Source organism: Rosa rugosa, chromosome 2, assembly GCF_958449725.1.
Source record: "Rosa rugosa chromosome 2, drRosRugo1.1, whole genome shotgun sequence".
Lineage (NCBI taxonomy): Eukaryota > Viridiplantae > Streptophyta > Magnoliopsida > Rosales > Rosaceae > Rosa > Rosa rugosa.
In genome coordinates, this window is record NC_084821.1 from 71269276 (window position 1) to 71287455 (window position 18180).

The 18180-nt window shown below is 38.0% G+C and overlaps 1 protein-coding gene and 1 long non-coding RNA gene across 3 annotated transcripts; one reads left to right on the forward strand and one right to left on the reverse strand.

Annotated features, from left to right (window-relative positions):
- Positions 1-221: 221 nt before the first annotated feature.
- Positions 222-6932, reverse strand: LOC133729899 (tRNA wybutosine-synthesizing protein 2/3/4). 2 transcript variants are annotated; one of them, XR_009856542.1, is made up of 10 exons: positions 6193-6932; positions 5648-6050; positions 4364-5542; positions 3931-4060; positions 3573-3808; positions 2927-3062; positions 2676-2752; positions 2438-2544; positions 2152-2343; positions 222-529 (listed from the first exon to the last, which is right to left on the reverse strand). XR_009856542.1 is itself a non-coding variant. In XM_062157526.1 (9 exons), the coding sequence occupies exons 1-9, from the start codon at positions 6872-6874 to the stop codon at positions 2237-2239; spliced, it is 3057 nt and encodes a 1018-aa protein (XP_062013510.1). In that variant the 5' UTR covers positions 6875-6932; the 3' UTR covers positions 1954-2236. The 2 variants fall into 2 exon arrangements, 1 of the variants encoding a protein (XP_062013510.1); XM_062157526.1 differs by lacking the exon at positions 222-529 and having other exon boundaries at positions 1954-2343.
- A 5984-nt stretch (positions 6933-12916) lies between these two features.
- Positions 12917-16687, forward strand: LOC133729902 (uncharacterized). The gene is made up of 3 exons (XR_009856543.1): positions 12917-13282; positions 15707-16336; positions 16537-16687. It is a non-coding gene; the product is annotated as an uncharacterized LOC133729902 (long non-coding RNA).
- Positions 16688-18180: the final 1493 nt, after the last annotated feature.

Consider the following 18180-nt stretch of genomic DNA (forward strand, 5'->3'; position numbering starts at 1 on the left):
TAAAGGCAATAACATTATGACATGCATTAACAAAGAAAAGACAGAAAAAGGAAGTGGGCTTATCTTTAACTTTAAGAAAAGAAAAGCATTATTCAGTCAAATTCATTCTAAGGAAATAAAACTAGATATCTTTCTAAAGGAAAATTATTAAAGTTTAGAATCTGGATTTGAAGGATCTGAGATTAATTAAAGAATGAGAAAGTTACAGTAAGCACGTTGGAAGGAATAATTCAAATACAAGGAATAGTATCGTCAAAAAAAAAATACAAGGAATAGGATAAAATGCTAATAGCCTAATACCATTTAAGGAAAAAGTTAAAAGATCACAGCTCATTGAGGAATAGGTTAAAATACTAATACCACTAAAATCTTTTGGTAAACGAACTAATTTGCAAGGAGACTGTTGCTCTGTGACCACCGACACTTTGCATTGAGTTGAGAAACTGTACAAGCGATCTATGTGTCTCCATGCATGAATGCCATGAACTCAGAGATGATGAATGGAGCTCACCCACCAGCATTGACGTGTCTGTGAGGCATTATCATATATTAATTAATCCTTACTATTTGGAACCAAATTAGTCAACTGATATTTTATCAATCTTATAACTACGATAAATTACTGAAAATTTTATATTTAGAGTTCTTCCGCTAATTTAACAAAGAAGTAGTTAAGTCTCTAATGGTTGTTATTTGTTAGGGGTTCACTTCGGATTAGACCCAATAAGCAACGTTTCCTACTATGAAGGTTTATGCTATGTTGTTATCTCTGAATGATAACCAAGACATGGATGAAGATCTAATTCATTGACTAATTAACCAATTTGGAATTGGGAAGCCTATTGCTAGGTGTAGTTTAGAATAACCCTTAAATTGGACTATGATCTATAAGCAACCTGTTTATTCATATAAAAACTTCCAATTAGATGACTTTATGACCAATCCCTAGAGATCCACAATGTGTAGGGCAACTCATACTCATGAGCATTGAATCCCCCATTGATTGTCATGCACCCTAGAAGGTGATAAACTATTAGTCTACACCATGAATCATCAATTGGTACACATGACCTATGCATTGGAAATTGTCCTATACAAATATTTAGAGACTTGGTCTAATTTTATTTGGCTGAAGATGCTCTTAGTCATAGTGTTAATAATTTAATATATGAAAATCAGGCACCCCAATGGCCCAATTAGACCACTTATCTATTTTTTTTAATTACATTACATTGCTTTGTTAGTTTTCATGTGAATATAAGTATTAACGCAAAATAATAGAGCACATTTGATGAATTCTTCGAGCAAAAAAAAAAAACATTATTGAATTCTTAAAGGGAGAAATTTATAATAGTATTGAGTCTGACAGGGCAACAAACAAGTAGGAGCAAAAGTTTCCAGCATAAGAAACAAAGATGGGAGCAAATTTGTCATGGTGTATGTAAGAAATGCTCAAGGCCACTGCTCGATCAGATCAAAAAAAAAAAAAAAAGGGCCACTGCTCGATATTTTACTATCACCCTTCCTACCATGTGGCATGTGCATATAGAATCTGAGCAAAATGTTTGGATTGAATAGATTACATTATTACAATTGTGTCTCTACTGATGGTATTTAGAACCTGATTAACAGTATATAAGGCTCCATATTGTCCATTCTAAAGGATATAGTTTAGACTTTGGCAAGTCCAATCTATATGTAGAACGAACCTTTCTCCAAAAAAAAAAAAATCTATACGTAGAACGAACCAGTAGATAATGACACCTACTTGAACATTTGAATACTTGAGCCCATGAGCCATGCCTAATGCCTATGAGGATATGACTAAAAACCCCAAAAGAACCTCTAAACACAAGTATATATAGATGTATGTATTATGTATCTGTATACAAAAAGTAGTCAATGATAAGGTATGAATGAATCAATAATGACCAAAAACAAAAATTGATGGGGTTTATGAATCAATAAGAAGTTAAGAACCTATGCATTACTCCAAAGTTCCAGGACATACAATGCCATCTGATACAAATCATAAAATGCTTTGCTAATATCGATTTTCATTAAGAAAGGGATATATTTAGTACCCAGAAACCAAACAATCATCTTTAATATTTTTTCTCAAGCAGGCCAATCTAGTCCGAGCCAGCTTACCTACTGCATTGTGGCATCCCTAACAAAATTGATGGGTCCTGAATAATTTGTTGCCTCCAACTGATCAGGACCAGTGCCTATTTTGTTATTTCTGGGTCTGTCTACATCTTACATCTGCAACAACGTGGCGGATGTGTGGGGCGTACCATTTCACTCTCTCCAAATGTTCTATTGAAACCTCCCAACAATGACCTGCAAACAAACGTAAGTTCACTTACACCCGCTAAACTGGAAATGGTTATTGATTCTGATACATATATAGTCCAGGTGAGTCCAGAATCAATACCTTGAGATCTAGCAGTTTCAGCTATTGATTCTGTTACGTGATTGGTCCATGAATTCTCCTCTGAGTCCACCACATTCCCATGCACATGTAGCATCCCACCCTCATCCCTGCATTACCAGACTTGCAATCAATATGTGTATTTACATTGGTCCATTGAAAGAGGGTGTCGCTGAAGACGTTTAAAATGACAGAAAATGTTGAGAACACTAAATATGTAATATTGAGGACATATTATGACCTTAATGCCCTAACAGCAGTGGCCCAGCTAGATTCACTTGACGGAATGAGACCAAGGCAGACCCGATCAGCCACTCCCTGTGACAAAACAATCCATGTTATAGCAACCTCCCTTTAAATGGGGACATGTGATGCCTCAAGAATACAACATCACCAAAAGTTGGCTTCTGAAAGGCAAAAGCTAAAAAGGAGCCATCTTATCCCAAACTAATAATAGATAACCGATTATCAATATTGAAATTTCTGTCATACTGTAGGTGCCGTTGTCCGGTTATCTCCTTCAAGAATGATGCATCGATCACTGACAGAATTGGCTTGTACGTTTCTCCGGAGTGCCGCAACAGCATGAGGATTCCATTCACAAGCATAAACTAGTTTTGCCTTGGCCCTGATCAACCAACATTAAACATCTTCAGGGAGTGCAATCTTTGGAGGAGGAAAGAAACTTCAGGGTACCCCGGAAGAATAAAAATGATCAAGCAGTATGCATCTACAGTGTTTGTGCCAGCAACCATCATTTGATGGGCTAAATTGAGAAAGCATCAAAAGTCCATGCAATGAGTGCCATAAACACTTTCCTATCATACTAATCCTTGTAACATCCATAAAGTTTTCCGCCAAGAAAGAAGAGTTTGACATGCATTTTTCTCACATCTATGAAACAACTATGACTATCAACATTAGAAATTCTTAAAGAGTATGTGCCTCCCAACTTTCTTATATAAAGAAGGTAAATTACAGACTGACTGTACTTATCATTTTAATGGTTTACACATTTTAGATTCCCATAACCGAAGAAATCTCCAATTGGAGAGTAAGGTAACAAAAAGCAACTCGATAAATTTCTATTCATATAACTGAGGGGAGAGTACTGTATTGAATTCTTATAAAAACGAACCTGACAAGAAATGGCAGCATAAAATATCCAATTCCAGCAAATAAATCCACAATGATCTCATCTCTACAATCCAGAGAGCCCATGCGGAGCTTCTCAGAAAGGTTGCCCCAGGAGAACATGCACTTAGTAGCATCAAAAGAATAGAGAATTCCATTTTCACGATGATCAACCCAGCCATTATCTCCTATAAGAATCTCCAAAGTACTGTCCCTTGTACCAGTTGATGCAACTCGGCCCTGAAATATCAACACATTTAAGTCATGAATATCAGTAAACAAAGTACTAGCTAACAATCTTGTAAGTTTAATGAGCAAACCCCATATTATAAAATAGTTCTGTAGTTCTGTATATTACTTACTTGGCGAGCAAGGCGAACAGCATTTACTGATTTGGCAACAGCAGGCCAAAGCTCCTCAGCAATTGAGTCCCATAACGGATTCTTGAATGATGTCACTGGAAGCACAACAATATCTCCAAGTCGCTCCCATCTAAAATGGACAAAATGATTCTATTATCAGTATCACTAGCACACAGTCATTGTCTCTAGTTACTACCTGTGAACCCTTATCTAAATAGGCTTTTGACCAATGAAACGTGAAATTTCTAGGACAAAGTTTTTTCCTGAAGTGTTCCTCTTATAAACTACCAACCCTCCATTAAGAGAATTTCTTCTTTGACATGATCTTAGAACTAAACAAGAGTAAGCAGTGCCCAGTTAATTACCCACAGACCATTCTGAAGAAATTGATTTTCTATTCCTACTTGCAAGAAAGGATACATAAAATACAAACCTGGTTGGTAGCTCCTCCAACAGTCCTGCAGGTAGGCCTTTATCCTCTAGCAGAGACCCCACGGCATCACTCATTATTTTCAAGGGAGATTTTGCAGTTTTTCTGACTTCAACAACCTCATCTACCAGCTTCATGGCACCACATTCCTTTAGAATGTCTAAGGCTTTTGAACAGGTGACCTCATCAATCAAACATTCCCTTCCTATATCTGGCTTACAAATGTGACCACTCTGTCCTTCAAATGAATTTGCCATATGATGCTGATTTTCTTTCAATACATCAGAAAATTTTGCACTCACAGGGAAACAAATATGTAAACCACCTTCCAAGGAGTAAACCTTCCTTGCAAGATCTAACCAACCAAACTTCTTTAGTATGTCCTTCCCTATTTTCGCATACTTTCTTTCAAGTTTCAGAACCCAATATGCATCCACCTGTTGACCAATGCCATCAGCCATGGGTAATTCACTCTTAAAATTTAGGTCAGGAGCTTCGGTTAATGTTTTAACATTTTGAACCTGTGGATGTCTACTCTTTTCGCTCCTCACGATATCAATTTGGTCAGTATGCCGTTCTCTGACAAGTGGTTTATCATCTCTAAGCTTCAAGGGAAGCAAGTTGATTTTCATTGGCTTACTGAACTTTGTACCAAATGCATAACAAGATGCCCCACCACCAATCATAACAAGATCATCACCAACAACATTGGCAGTGCTACGTACAAACAAATCTTCACCAGTGGATTCTAGTTTCACATGCCTCCACATGCACAGCCGTAGATCAAGTATTGCCAACTCTTGGCAATGTTGTCTAACTGGACAACCACCAATAACTCCAAGATGATTTTTGTACACAAACATGGAGTGCGAGAACCTTGCATGGGGACTTCTCCCAGACGCCTTCACTTTTTTCCATCTACATTTAGATTTTTCAGTATCAAACCTGTACAAGTCTCCAAGTGCTTCCTCACCATCATATCCTCCAAACATATATAGCTGAGATCCCGATGGCACCATTGAGTGTGAATGTCGGGCACACGGACCTTCCCCAGTGACAACTATCTCTCTCCACTGCAGATTATCTGTATCCAGTACATGCAAGGAAGATGTGACTGCATCATTGTTAAGTCCACCAAACACATATATCTTTGATCCTACCACGGCTGCAGCATGTCGATGCCTGCATATGTACAACTAACATGTATTAAAAGACTCGAATGTGTTAACACAACATCACCAGACAAGGAAAAAAGAAAAGGCTCACTTACATCACCAGAAAGTTTACCTGGGAGGAAATACATCACCAGAACATTCGGCGAGTTTCCATTCCTTCTTCTGTATATCGAGGACCCATACATCACTCAGAATTTTCTCAGGATCAGCCCTGCCTCCAATAACAAACACACAATGTCCAACCAAAGAAGCCGTGTGGCCCAATCTCGGTGAAGGACTACTCTCTATGCTAATCCCTCTCAAACTACCAGACAATGCATCAACCAGCAAACACTGATTTCTCCTCGCATGTCTTCCAATGCCTCCGAATCCACCAAACACAAGAATCCCATTATCCACCTTCTTCTCCAACGCGCAAGCCGAATGACCCCAGAGGTAAAGATTCTCCTCATTCTCCCCGGAAACCTCTGTCGGAACAACAGACAGACTAGAGCATCCATTATCTCCCTTCAACCCTGCCAATGTTTCAAAGACTCAGACTTTTTTTGCTTTCACATTAACATCAAAGGTGTCCTGCAACACACATTTCCTCAAATTCAAAATTTTACACAAGCACACCATCAAATTCAACAGTTCAGAATCATCGGAAAAACGTACCGGAAGAGGCATTCTCGTAATTTCCACCAGCCGGAGCCAGCGCAAACCCTCCTCCGCTCTCCCCACTCTGCAGAGCCTCCAGAAAAGCCTCGGTCCTCTTCCGGTTGGCCTCGAATTTCTCGTTCGCCACGCCCACAAGGAACCTCAAATACTCGCGAGACACCATAATCTCGCGACTACTCCCCAGCGGAACCTCCAATCGTATCGAGCAGCGAATCGCGATAATCACACGCTTGTTCGAACTCGTAATGCCGGACTCTCTGAACCCGGACGCTATGGCTTTCGACACCAGAACCTGCGCCGCCGCCACGTCCCTGCACTCGACGGCGATAATCAGAGGCTCGAATCTGAAAACGACGTCGTTTTGGTCGTCTTGGAGCTCCGGCTCATTCTGATCGGAGGTGCAGAAGACGAGGTCGAGGACGGAGTCGGGATCGGCCGGGTCGTGAGAGATGTAAAGCCACGCGCCGCCGGAGGCTTTCTTCTTGGAGACCCGGCGAGCGGGCTGAGAGAGGATGGAGATTCGGCCGGAGCAGGAGCTGGTGGTGAAGTAGTCGCGGTGGCCGTTGATGACGTCGAGGAGAGGAATGATCGGAGTGTCCACCGTGCCCTTCGGCGACTTGTCCGTCACCTCCGATCTCAGTGACGTCAGCGTCGCCGCTTTTCGCTTCTCGAACTCCATTTTTGGGTCTCCGTGTGTGTGTGTGGTTTCTGCAAAAACCCTCCAAAACTCTCAGGGTGGAGGTGGTTGGAGTTAAGGGTAATTTGGACATTTTGGTTTTGTGGGACTAATAACTTAACGGTTTGGGCTACCTTGGGCTGTTATGGGTTCTTGAATGTCATTTGTTGGATTGGACATGAGTAGGGATGGCAAAAATTCTCATCGGATATCCATCAGGTATTCGACTCTAACAGGGAAAAATTCAGGGGAAATCGGGTAACGGAGATGGAGATCCCTAGTATTTGAGTTCGGGTACGGAGCGGGAATGATATTTTGATCCCCATCCCCATACCCACCCAATAAGAATTATCTGAAATATATTATTATTATTATTATTTGATATTATTTATAAATAACTATTTATGTAAACTTTATCTTTTTGTCAATATTTAAATTTTGTTAATAAACATGTTCAAAAAAAAGGAAGATTCTTTTAATAAAAGATCTTTATCAACATGTCAATTTTTTCTTGATTGAAATAAGAAATTTATTTTATTTTGATGGTTGATTTTGACTTCATATTTTACAATCTAATTTTTTGTATGAATTTTTATATAATAAAGTAGTAATATTGTTAACCGGGATTGGGGCGGGTACGGGGAGCAAATCCCCAATGGGGACTGGGACGGGGAATCCCCAGTATCTTATTACGGGGATTGGGGCGGGTAAGGGGAAGGGGATTGAAGTCGGGTATGGAGATGGTAATTTATTCCCCTTACCCCTACCCTCCCCATTCCCAGCCCTAGATATGACTAGCGGACTTGATTGACCTAATTGGAAATTCACTTGACCCGAATGAACATGATGTGCGTGTATTCACACTCGATTGAACATTTGATGAGGATTCTTCACAAACCTTGCATTTGGGAAGACTAAAATATGATACCTTTTCGTTTGAGCATTCACTATGTATTCTTTTTATGAGTCATAGTCCTATGTATAAATTTATTGAAATTTTATATGAAGCTGTGTGAACACTTTCATGAGTCACAATATTTGTTCAAATTTGTCCTATTTATAAGTTTACTGAGATCTTAGATCAAGTTACACAAAGATAATGTATGAATTTTTTTCGATAAGAGCATCATTTGATGTTATAATGTTATAGTTCTAAGATATTAGAAAAAATTAAATGATTGATGAGGAATCCTCACAAATCTTGCATTTGAGAACCTTCTTGTTTTTTTTTTTTTAACAAAACGTACCTCCTCGTTTGAGCATTCATTGTGTATTTTTTCATGAGTCATATTTGATCTATTTATAAGTTTATTGAAATTTTAGATGAAGTTGATCGAACCTACACATTAGCTGGAAAAACAATCATCATTGAAACTCGACGTATTTGCTCATATACAAACTGAAAAAATTGTTCATCTTCCCTAAAACCTCCTCACTTCTCTAAAAGAAGCAGAAGCAAATCCTCTATGCTTTGTTGTCTTGAGCCCTAAACCCAAACCCTCAAGTAACAGAAATTGAAATCTTCTCTTCCTCGCAGGGTAATATTCCTTCTTCTTCTTTACATTATTCTGAAAATTGGTACTGTAAAATTGGGGAAAGAATGGTTCTTGATTTGGTTGAGCTTTAGTTTCTTAGTTCATTCACATCCTGCTTTATCTATAATCTCATTATGTATCAAATTTTGTGTCGAATTTGTTGAGCTGACTGCCCTCTTGTGTAGGTGACTGGTGCCCAAGTACAAGTCAATTTTCTATGTAGACATGGTGGTGTGCACATGAATATATAAGAGTTTTGATTAGCATTGGGATCAATTGTTAGTTGCTAAGCGGTTTTTTCAATCTAAAATGCTTAATGCCTGGAGAGTGCTAAATCAAGTGACTGATATGAAAATTGAAGAGGAGAAAAATTGTAGGCACCTTTCGTTTCTCTAGACATGGACTTGTTTGTAACTTTCGTTTATCAAAAGGCTGTAATTTAGGTGGAACACACAAAGTTGCGGCCAGTTGCGAGTGGTCTTTTGACACCTTTTGAAGGGTTGTGTTTTCTCGGAATTAGGTGTATAGGTTCATACACTCGTTTTGTAAATGGAATTAGGTGTCGAATTTGTTATAGCAATTAGCCAATTTTATGACTAGCTCCTGTCTTTATCATGAAATTCATTTGCCATGAACGAACATGTGCCAAAATTGTGTTGTTATGTGCCAAAATTGTGTTGTTAACTTGTTATGGTAAATGATTGCTAGAGTGGTTGCCTTACTCCCCTTCCTTTCATCGTTCTTCCAAACGTTTAAATTCTCCAGCACTTTACCCCCGTGCAACAATTTCCTTGTCTACACATAAATGAAACTACTTGTATTTAAAAGTTTCATTGTTGTTTTTAGATGGTGCGCAAAGGGACAACCAATTTTGGTTTTATATATGAGGGAGGTGTAGTATTAGGAGGGATTCCAAAATCAACATTTATCATACAGATAACAATGTTGTATACGATTACGCCGGTAAGACAATTATTAGGAGTATATGATTTTTTGTTTTGTTTAATTTGAGTGAGTTTATGATCTTTTATGTTATTAACTGTATATACAGATCAAGATGACTTCAACAAAATCAGAAGGATTAGAGGTAACTTTCAAGGAAGGATTTACTGCACGCTCTCCGGTTCAGTTGACCTATGGCTTGGCTTGTACCACCACTTGAATTAAACGATAAAAAGCAAACTATATGTATATTATGTATATATGTTGATTAAATTAGTTTCACATAAAAATCTATTTAAAATTTTGTTTAGAAAACAAATGTGACCTCAATTAAAGATGTGCTGGACAAAGCTTTCGCTTTTGCTTTTCTACACCAATGCATGAGGATGAATAGAGGGCAATTAGAATACATGAAGAACGTCTTGCAAACGGAGGAAGCATTCGGAATGCTGGTCGGGGGCTATACACAAACTGACCCACAGTTCTAATTCTCAACAAAACCATGCAATAAATTTTCCCATACCTTGTAAAAACCTTCTGCACTAGCTCAATCATTATTTTGGTGCCCAGCCACCGAGTAGTGAGCGTCCTCTCCACGGCCGGCCTGCGACAACCGACCCGGAGAGTGATAGTGTGCGGACAGATAATACCAGTTTGCTCGTACACCAGAGAAGAGACGGTGACAAAATACATGGCCTGGCTGAGTGAAAGCTGATGGTGGGGAGGACAGAGTATAATGTCACTTCCATCATCTATATTGCTTGCGGTGTTATAAAAATTGACCAGACGGAAAGCTTTGCCGTATATGTGCTCGATCGGATAATCATGGTTAAGCATTATTATTGGCTTCTGCAGATTGATGGTTGCACTGCCGTTTGGAAAGTCGAGCAAAGTCACTCCAAGGAAATCAGCAGATGAGGTTGGTTGGGATATAGCAGGTAACGAGGCTGGGACTCCTTAAATTCTAAGATATTACAGTTCTAAGATATTAAAAAAATTAAATGATTGATGAGGAATCCTCACAAATCTTGCATCTAAGAAGAATAAAGTATCATACCTTCTTGTTTGAGCATTCACATTCATTATGTATTTTTTCATGGGTCATGTTTGTTGATATAATCCTACTGCGTGCAAATTTTTTTTCTCATGGTGAAATAAAAACGTATAAACAAACAAACATTATTTGTTTTTGTTTTTGTGTCATCTCTATTTCTTTCCGTGATGACCACACCGCTGTCTGAAAAATCGAACAAAAGCACTCCAAGGGTAGTCAGCAAGTGAGATTTGGCTAGGATATAGCAGGTAACGAGGCTGTAGCTCCTTAAATTCTAGTGGTAGTAGCTTAGATACATTGACATCGTCGGCGTGGTCCGAGTTGTCAGCTGATTCTTAAAAAAAGTTAAACAAAACATCAAAACGTTCAATAGAAATCTAAAAGAAAAACTAAGTGAACAAAATAAGCGAGTAGCATTGAGTTGCCGATCTAATCCCCGAGAGTATACTCCGGGATTTCATGTTGAATTGAGTTGCCGATCTAATCCCCGAGAGTATACTCCATCTCATTCTTACTGAACATTAGATTTGTAACCACAAAATCACTCTGAAATAGAATATAACACAGACCGAGCTATATCAGAGTCATGTGCTCTATGCGAAATCCCGAGCTGCATATTAAAACTCAATTATATTAATAGACGCGCAGTTTTAATTCCCAAGAAACCATGCATATTAAGTTTTCCCATACCTTAAAAAAAAAAATTTGCACTTGCTCAATTATTATATTTTTTCGGTGATTTTGGAAGCATCAGATCTTTTTTGTTGCATTCAGCATTTATACTTGGAGCAAGCTTTTGTCTTGTCAGAGTATGACGCTACAAGCCTATCATTTAAGTTTGATTTGATTTAAGTTTGAATCCCGTGAACCAAAGGCGACAAAGTCCTACCAATTTGCTTGCACTTTATAACTGTTGCTGCATAGCCACCTATAATTGTTTAATTATATGGTGCACTACTGCAGCTGCAGTGAGTCTCTATAATTTTGTTTTTTGTTTTTCTTATGGCTACTGATACCATTTGTGGGTGATCCAAATGTGCTATGGCCACCCATATATGTTACTATAGCCTTTGTTGTCTTGTTTTTTAGTCTAGAGTTGCTTTTGTTTTCTTTTTTGGGGAGAGGTTTTGGTCTAGTCCCCCTTTCCCTTTTGTAATTTTCTCTTTTCAATAAATAGAATCGGGCGTGGGGCTGAGCCTCCCAGTTAGGCTGGGTTCCAAACCCCTTAAAAAAAAAAAAAAAAAAAAATGTCCGTGCCCAGCCACCGAGAAGTGAGGATCCGCTCCATGGTCGGCATACGACGGCCGAGCCAGAGCGTGATAGTGTAGGGATAGAGAATTCTATGTTGCTCGTACATGAGAGAAGAGACCAGTACAAAGTACAAGGCCTGGGTAAGTGAACGCTATTGGTGGGGAGGACATAGTGTGATGACACTTCCATCTATGTTGCTTGAGGTGTCATAGAAATTTACCTAATGAAAAGCTTTACCGCATATACTATCGATAGGATAACCAAGGTTGAGAGTTATTATTGGCTTCTAGAGATTGATGACTGCACCGCCGTCTAGAAAATCGAGCAGAGACACTCCAAGGTAGTCAACAGGTGAGATTTGGCTAGGATCATAGTTAGTAAAAAATGGGACGTGTATAGTACGCGAAAAATACGTACGTGTATTATTCGGACATTTTATCAAATAGTTCGTTGAAAAGTTCGGCAAAATATTTTTAATTAATTAAATAATTAAAAATATTAATTTATATTCATTTTTGTTCAATAATGTGTAAAATACGAAGAAAAAAAACGTAAAAAACGTGTATAGTACGTGTATAATACTTTTGGCTTCAAAAGTACGGGAAATTTAATGAGTCTCTTTAAAAAAAAAATACGAAGTACTAAAGTATTTTTGAAAAAAATGTAAGTACGTGTTTTATTCGCACATAATACGAAAAATGACTAACTAGGGCTAGGAAGGATATAGTAGTTAATGAGGTTGTGACTCCTTAAATTGATTGAAACTTTGCATATTTGGAACTGGGAAAATGCCAAGGCCAACACCTAGAGTCGTGGATAAAGAAAGCGATGAATTTGGATCAGAGGAAATGCATTTGGTTTGTTGGTGCAGAGAAGAGGGGTTGGAGCAAATAGGAAGACATCGATCTCTCATCAGACCTGATATCAAATGGGAATCATGAGATTGAGGTGGATAACGTCAGTGAATGGCAAAATCAATTGAATTTTTTTTTTCTTTTGAATTCTAATACAAATGTCAGTGCATAATTAGCTAAGAATAAAAAGGGTGAATATGGGGGGGTTCACTCTAGGAACCCCAAGAATTATCCTAATAATTTGGATATGTCCCTGTCCAATGCGGATCAACAATTTAGTTGGGTACTCATCAATAAGATAATTTCCATTGAAAATTTGGCACAGCCAAAACCATTTTTGTTGTTGTTTGAAAAGACAACCAAAAGCTGGTCAATTTGCAAATGTTGACCAATGGAAATTGTATATATACTAATTGAGTGTTCGTCTACTGTAGCTTAGGAACAGTAATGGCTTAGTAACAGTACCAGCTCGAGCCGAGCCGGTATAGGAAAAGACGCTTTTACCCCTCTTTCCTCTTATTTTACAACGCTGCTGCCGCTCACCTGGGTATAAGAACCTATCGATCAGCCGCAGTCGGTTTTTTCTCTTTCCGCTCTCTCCTCCCCCTTCAGAAAGTGATAGCCACGGATTGCGAGAGAGAGAAAGAGGTTTTCTGTGTCTTTTGAGTCTTCTCACTATTCTGCGAAATAGAGAACGAGGGAGTGAAGGCTGATCCGAAGAAGAGGAAGAACAGGGAACGGGAAGAGGAAGAAGAATTTGATACACCAAGTTGTGGTAATGACTTTTTTCCTGAAATTTCAGTTCCTGATTGAAGGTTTGGTTTGCCATGCATGCTGGGTATATGCGAGAATTGGATTTCAGAATTTGTTTTTTCTTTTTCTCTGTTTGAGTTGAAAGCTCTGTGGGTTTTGAAGTAGTGGGTAGCTGAGATTTAAGAGCAAATAATTGAACTCAATCAAGCATGATTCGAGTTGTCTGATCCGAAATTGAAAACCCCAATCAAAAATTCAACTTGGTGCATTTAGTTCGATTCATAATGCATAGATGAACACCTGTTCTTTTTTTTTTTTTGGGAATAGATGAACACCTGTTCTGTGAAGAGCACTTCAAGTTCAATGTTCACTGGGAACTATAAATTGCATGGGAGAAAATATAAAATAACAGAAAACACATGGAATTCCAATTAGTGACTGTCATCGTTTGGCCATGTTGAGGAGGAATACCAGCCGCAATTTCAAATTGAATTCCAATTTAGTTTTGATTCAAGTCAATTCGGTGTAACTTAGGCTGTTTTAGTAGAATTAATGCGGTGTTGTGTTGATGCGAAGAGCAAAATTGCCTTTTGTTGAAATTTCACGAACTTGATAGTGTGAATTGAGAATTTAGATGCATATGAGGTCGAGTTTTTGGTTGAAATTTGGAGTCGTGGAAAGCAGAGAACTGTAATATGTGCCGAGATATCGAATGTGGGAGACAGCTTGGTCATCAACATTTTGACAAAATGTCAAAGACATACAAGTCTCATATCATTTAATTATATGTATACTTCTGTTGCTATATAAATGCATGGAATCGTGGTACCAATTGATCAGGTCATTTTGTCAAAGTGTTGATGACCAAGCTGGTGCCAATTGATCGGGTCAATTGGAAAAGGATATAGATAGATGATGCATGTATCTGCTATTAATAGTAGGTAGTGAGTCAAATGTTACATATATGTATGAGCTTTAGAATACTGTGATTTTCAGCAAGCGACAGAGAGTAAAGGATTTGAGTGGTTTTTACGATTGAGTATCCTAATAATTGATTATTCAACCATCATCTGTGTTCGATTTGCGAGAAAGATTGTATATGAATAAAGCAGCAGTAGCGTCACGAGTCGGCCTGACTAGATTTTGTTATGGCTTTGTCTAACTTAATATTTAGTTGCTTAATGTTTTGGATCATGGACATTTTATTATTTTAGATATGAAAAATGCGTAGTGGAAGCTGGGTATATATTATCCTTAACATTGTTCTTTTTCCTTGGCAAATATAGCATATGTTGTTTTCAACAGCTTTAGTTTAATTTGGTTTTTAATAGCTTTTCAATGACTTTAGTTTCTTTGGCAAATATAGCATCTGAAAGATGCATATGTTCGTTTTTTCTTGATTGAGTTTGTTGTTTCTAAATTTTGTAATACAAATGTAAATGAATGGAGATGAGATTAATGATGATTTTGCTATCAAACTGATTAAACTAGAAAGGAGTAATTGGCCATCTATTTATTGTAAATAGTTTAATCAAGCTATAAAACTATACAATAGTAACTGTGTTTTTGGGATTCAAATCACCTAACTTGGTTCTTTGGACAACTCTGAGAGGACCTGCAGACTGGCTTTTTTCACCTTGAGGCAAATTAAAGCTCCCACTAATAACTTTGATCCTGTAAACAACATTGGGGAAGGCAGTTTTGGTTGTGTCGACAAGGAACTGTAGTTTTCATTTACTATCTTTGGTTATAGGCCTTGATTTCATAATGATTGAAAATTGAATAACCTGTTCAATGCAGGGCATATTATTGGATGGCATTACAATTGCAGTTATAATGAGAAAATCATTTAATTAAACAGCAATGTTCTTTCTTTACTCAGAAATAAAGCAAATTAGAGAAAATGAGAAAGAGAGTGATTTTGGTTTTTGATTAATTAGTCAAACACAAGCTTGGCACTCCGCCTTTGAAAAAATAAATTTTGATATTGTCAGCTTTGTTGTTTCTAATTCAGCTAAGCACTATAAATGATTTGAATTAAGGTGTTTATATATGTACGGGGGATTTTGTGTTTGAGAATCCAGATGATACTTTGCAGTCATGGTACATTGATGGTTATAGTTTATTTGTTGATGGGTAAATCAACTTTTCTATTTCAAAAGTTCAGATTAACTATTTTTGCTGTTTGTTAAGTTTCTTAAACAAGATGGTTTTGATATGGACTGTATGGATAGTGGAAATTGGATACGAGCAAGCAGATTAAGATACAATTTGCAGGACACTATTTCACATTGCATTGTTTAAATAAACTCAACTATTCTTAACATGACAAATTTTTTTTGGCAAACTTCAGTAGTAGTTGTCTTAATAACCATGTGACTTATGTGTTCATGGTTCATTTTAATGTGACTTTTGACTTTTCTAATCTCAATTTGACATTTCACAGGTCTATCCAAATTCATGGACTGCAATTTACGTACCTTTGGACAATGTGGGAATGTGGAATGTGAGATATGAGAATTGGGCCCGACAGTACTTAGGCCAGCAGTTCTATCTTCGTGTATACTTCTGTATAATCACATTTCACCTATTTAATTCTAAGATTCTAAGCACACCAAGCAGCTTTTGACAGAAGATGAAACTTCAGCATTCTCAAGTCTCCAATCACTCTAAGCATCATTTACTAAACACCCAGCCACACATCTCCGTATATTTGCTTTATCGCAAGATTGCAATTACAGTTGGACTTAGAACTTTTGTGGCAAAATATAAGCACTTAATTGATTCAGTAGCATGTGTTTTTGATTAATGTTGACACTATTTTTGGAAGTTGGTTGACTACTCAGCATTTAATGACCATGGTTTCTACTGCCTTTGGCAGAATCAGAAAATGGGACAGTGCCTTGGTTATATCTAGGCTGACCAGTTTACTGTTGCAATCAGAGAAACTTTTGGGAATTTGATGATGTGCTTGAACCTGGTTGTCATTGTTTGTCTTGGTGTTTGGGTAGCGCAGTAGCTGATCATCTCTTTCTACGAGTGCAGCAATTGGATGTTCGCTGAAACAAAGACAAAGGTTTGTTTTTAATTTCTTTTGTACACAAAAGATTGACCTTCTATGCAGAGTAAGCACTGCACACACACTCTAGGTGCATCTCTTAGTTCTCTCACTAATGTAAAGTCTTTGTGTTGTTTCTCTTAATTGTCCATGTATATATTTGTCCTGTTTTGGTTTAGTTATTTAAGCTGCTAATGGTTGTTGCTTATTTTTCCCAGGTTCATGTGCTTCCGTCCATTTGGGATCTTTACTTGGGTTTTTTTCTCAGTTGTATTTTTTGACGTTGAGTGAATGATGTTCCAAGCAAAAGCGGAGACAAGAAAAAAACAACCCCGCAGCAACGCGCGGGAATGACAACTAGTTATCTTATTTGTTTTGGGTTATTCAATAGTAGAGGGAATGAAATGTGTGACCCAAATACAGGTGGACCGCAAGGCTTGCGTAGCAAACTTACCGTGATTGGATGGTCATAACGGTTGTTATTTTGTTACGACGTCGTTTTATGATCAGTGTTGGAGAATTGTTGGGTACGTAGGGGGTCTTTGCCATTTGGTAGCCCACCCAATCAGAAAGCTTCTTTTCAAAACTCGATACCAATAGTGCCCCTGATATTGAACCAGAAATACCCAAAACACCTTCAATACTTAAAAATTGAACACGCGACTGTCCTCCGTTGGGAAGTTGAGATTTTCAGTACGGCTTTCTCGTCTTCTCACGTGACTTCTCACTTCACACCCTCCTGACCTCCTCCCTACTCCGGTCAATGCGTACGTGTGCGAGTGTGCAATTCAAAAAAAATAAAATAATAAATAATAATAATAATAATGTTTTGAAGAGAAATAGTTATTTCTAAGTCGCTAAAAAATGCAATTATTGTACCCAATGCTTTGAAAACATGTAAAAATGTATGTTACACTGTAGATTTGGAATAGGATTGAATCCCGAATGATTATTATTTTTATAAGAAAAAAAGGATCGAGACTTGTTGCTGACTCAAATGCTAGGTTGAGTAATTGTCAATAGTAATATATTGTACATGTAGTTTATGAGAACTAAATAATGCAAGATAATTTGACAAACACATATTATATCTTTTAGTTTTCGTGTTATGGTGGTGAAAAAGTGTAACAAACTTAACTTTTTAATTGACTTTTACTCAAATCCGATAGGAGTTATAGTCATTCAAAAAAATCGTTGGAACTCTGTTTTTGAATTAATATTCTCAAAAAAAAAAAAAAAAAAGGTAAAAAAGAATTAGCTGCCTTTTACTCAAACCCGATGGGAATTATAGTCATTCAAAAAACCGATGGGACTCTGCCTTTGACTTAATATTCTTCCAAAAAATTATAATACTGCCACAGTGGCTGTCAGCCAGAATCGAACATGGGCAAAGTGAAAACAACTATCAAATCTCGCTGACAGGTGACCACTGCGCCAAATGCACATTTGCTTTTGGAAATGGATTGACAACTTAATTTAACTAAATTGTTTGAACGCGGGACCCGCCTGATATCCACACGGCGAGGCACCGCCATTTGACATCAGTCAATTTCCCAAACTACCCCTGTGCCCAAAAGAATTGGTTAAAAGGAGCGCGAAACCTTTAAACGGGTCTTAAGATTCTACTCTACTCTCTCTCTCTCTCTCTCAAGATTCTCTCTGTCTCTCTCTCAAGATCCATCGGAGTAATGAGGCAAGCCGTCCCCTCTTCCAGCCTCACCATTTACAGAGTCCAACACCATTTCGTGCTTTACCACGACCCGATCGACCGACCCAGCCATCTGCATCGGGCTGCCGGTCATCCAAGGAGGGTCCGGTCAGTGGACTAGCGTCGTCGACCCGAGCATCCCCATCGTCACCGT

Bases quoted from the DNA above. Each gene is read 5' to 3' on its own strand.
- LOC133729899 (XM_062157526.1), bottom strand. From the start codon at position 6,874: ATGGAGTTCGAGAAGCGAAAAGCGGCGACGCTGACGTCACTGAGATCG. The intron at 2,545-2,675 runs GTCATAATATGT...CTGGTAATGCAG, and splicing joins ACTGCTGTTAGGGCATTAAG to GGATGAGGGTGGGATGCTAC. The intron at 2,344-2,437 runs GTATTGATTCTG...GTTTGTTTGCAG, and splicing joins TGAAACTGCTAGATCTCAAG to GTCATTGTTGGGAGGTTTCA.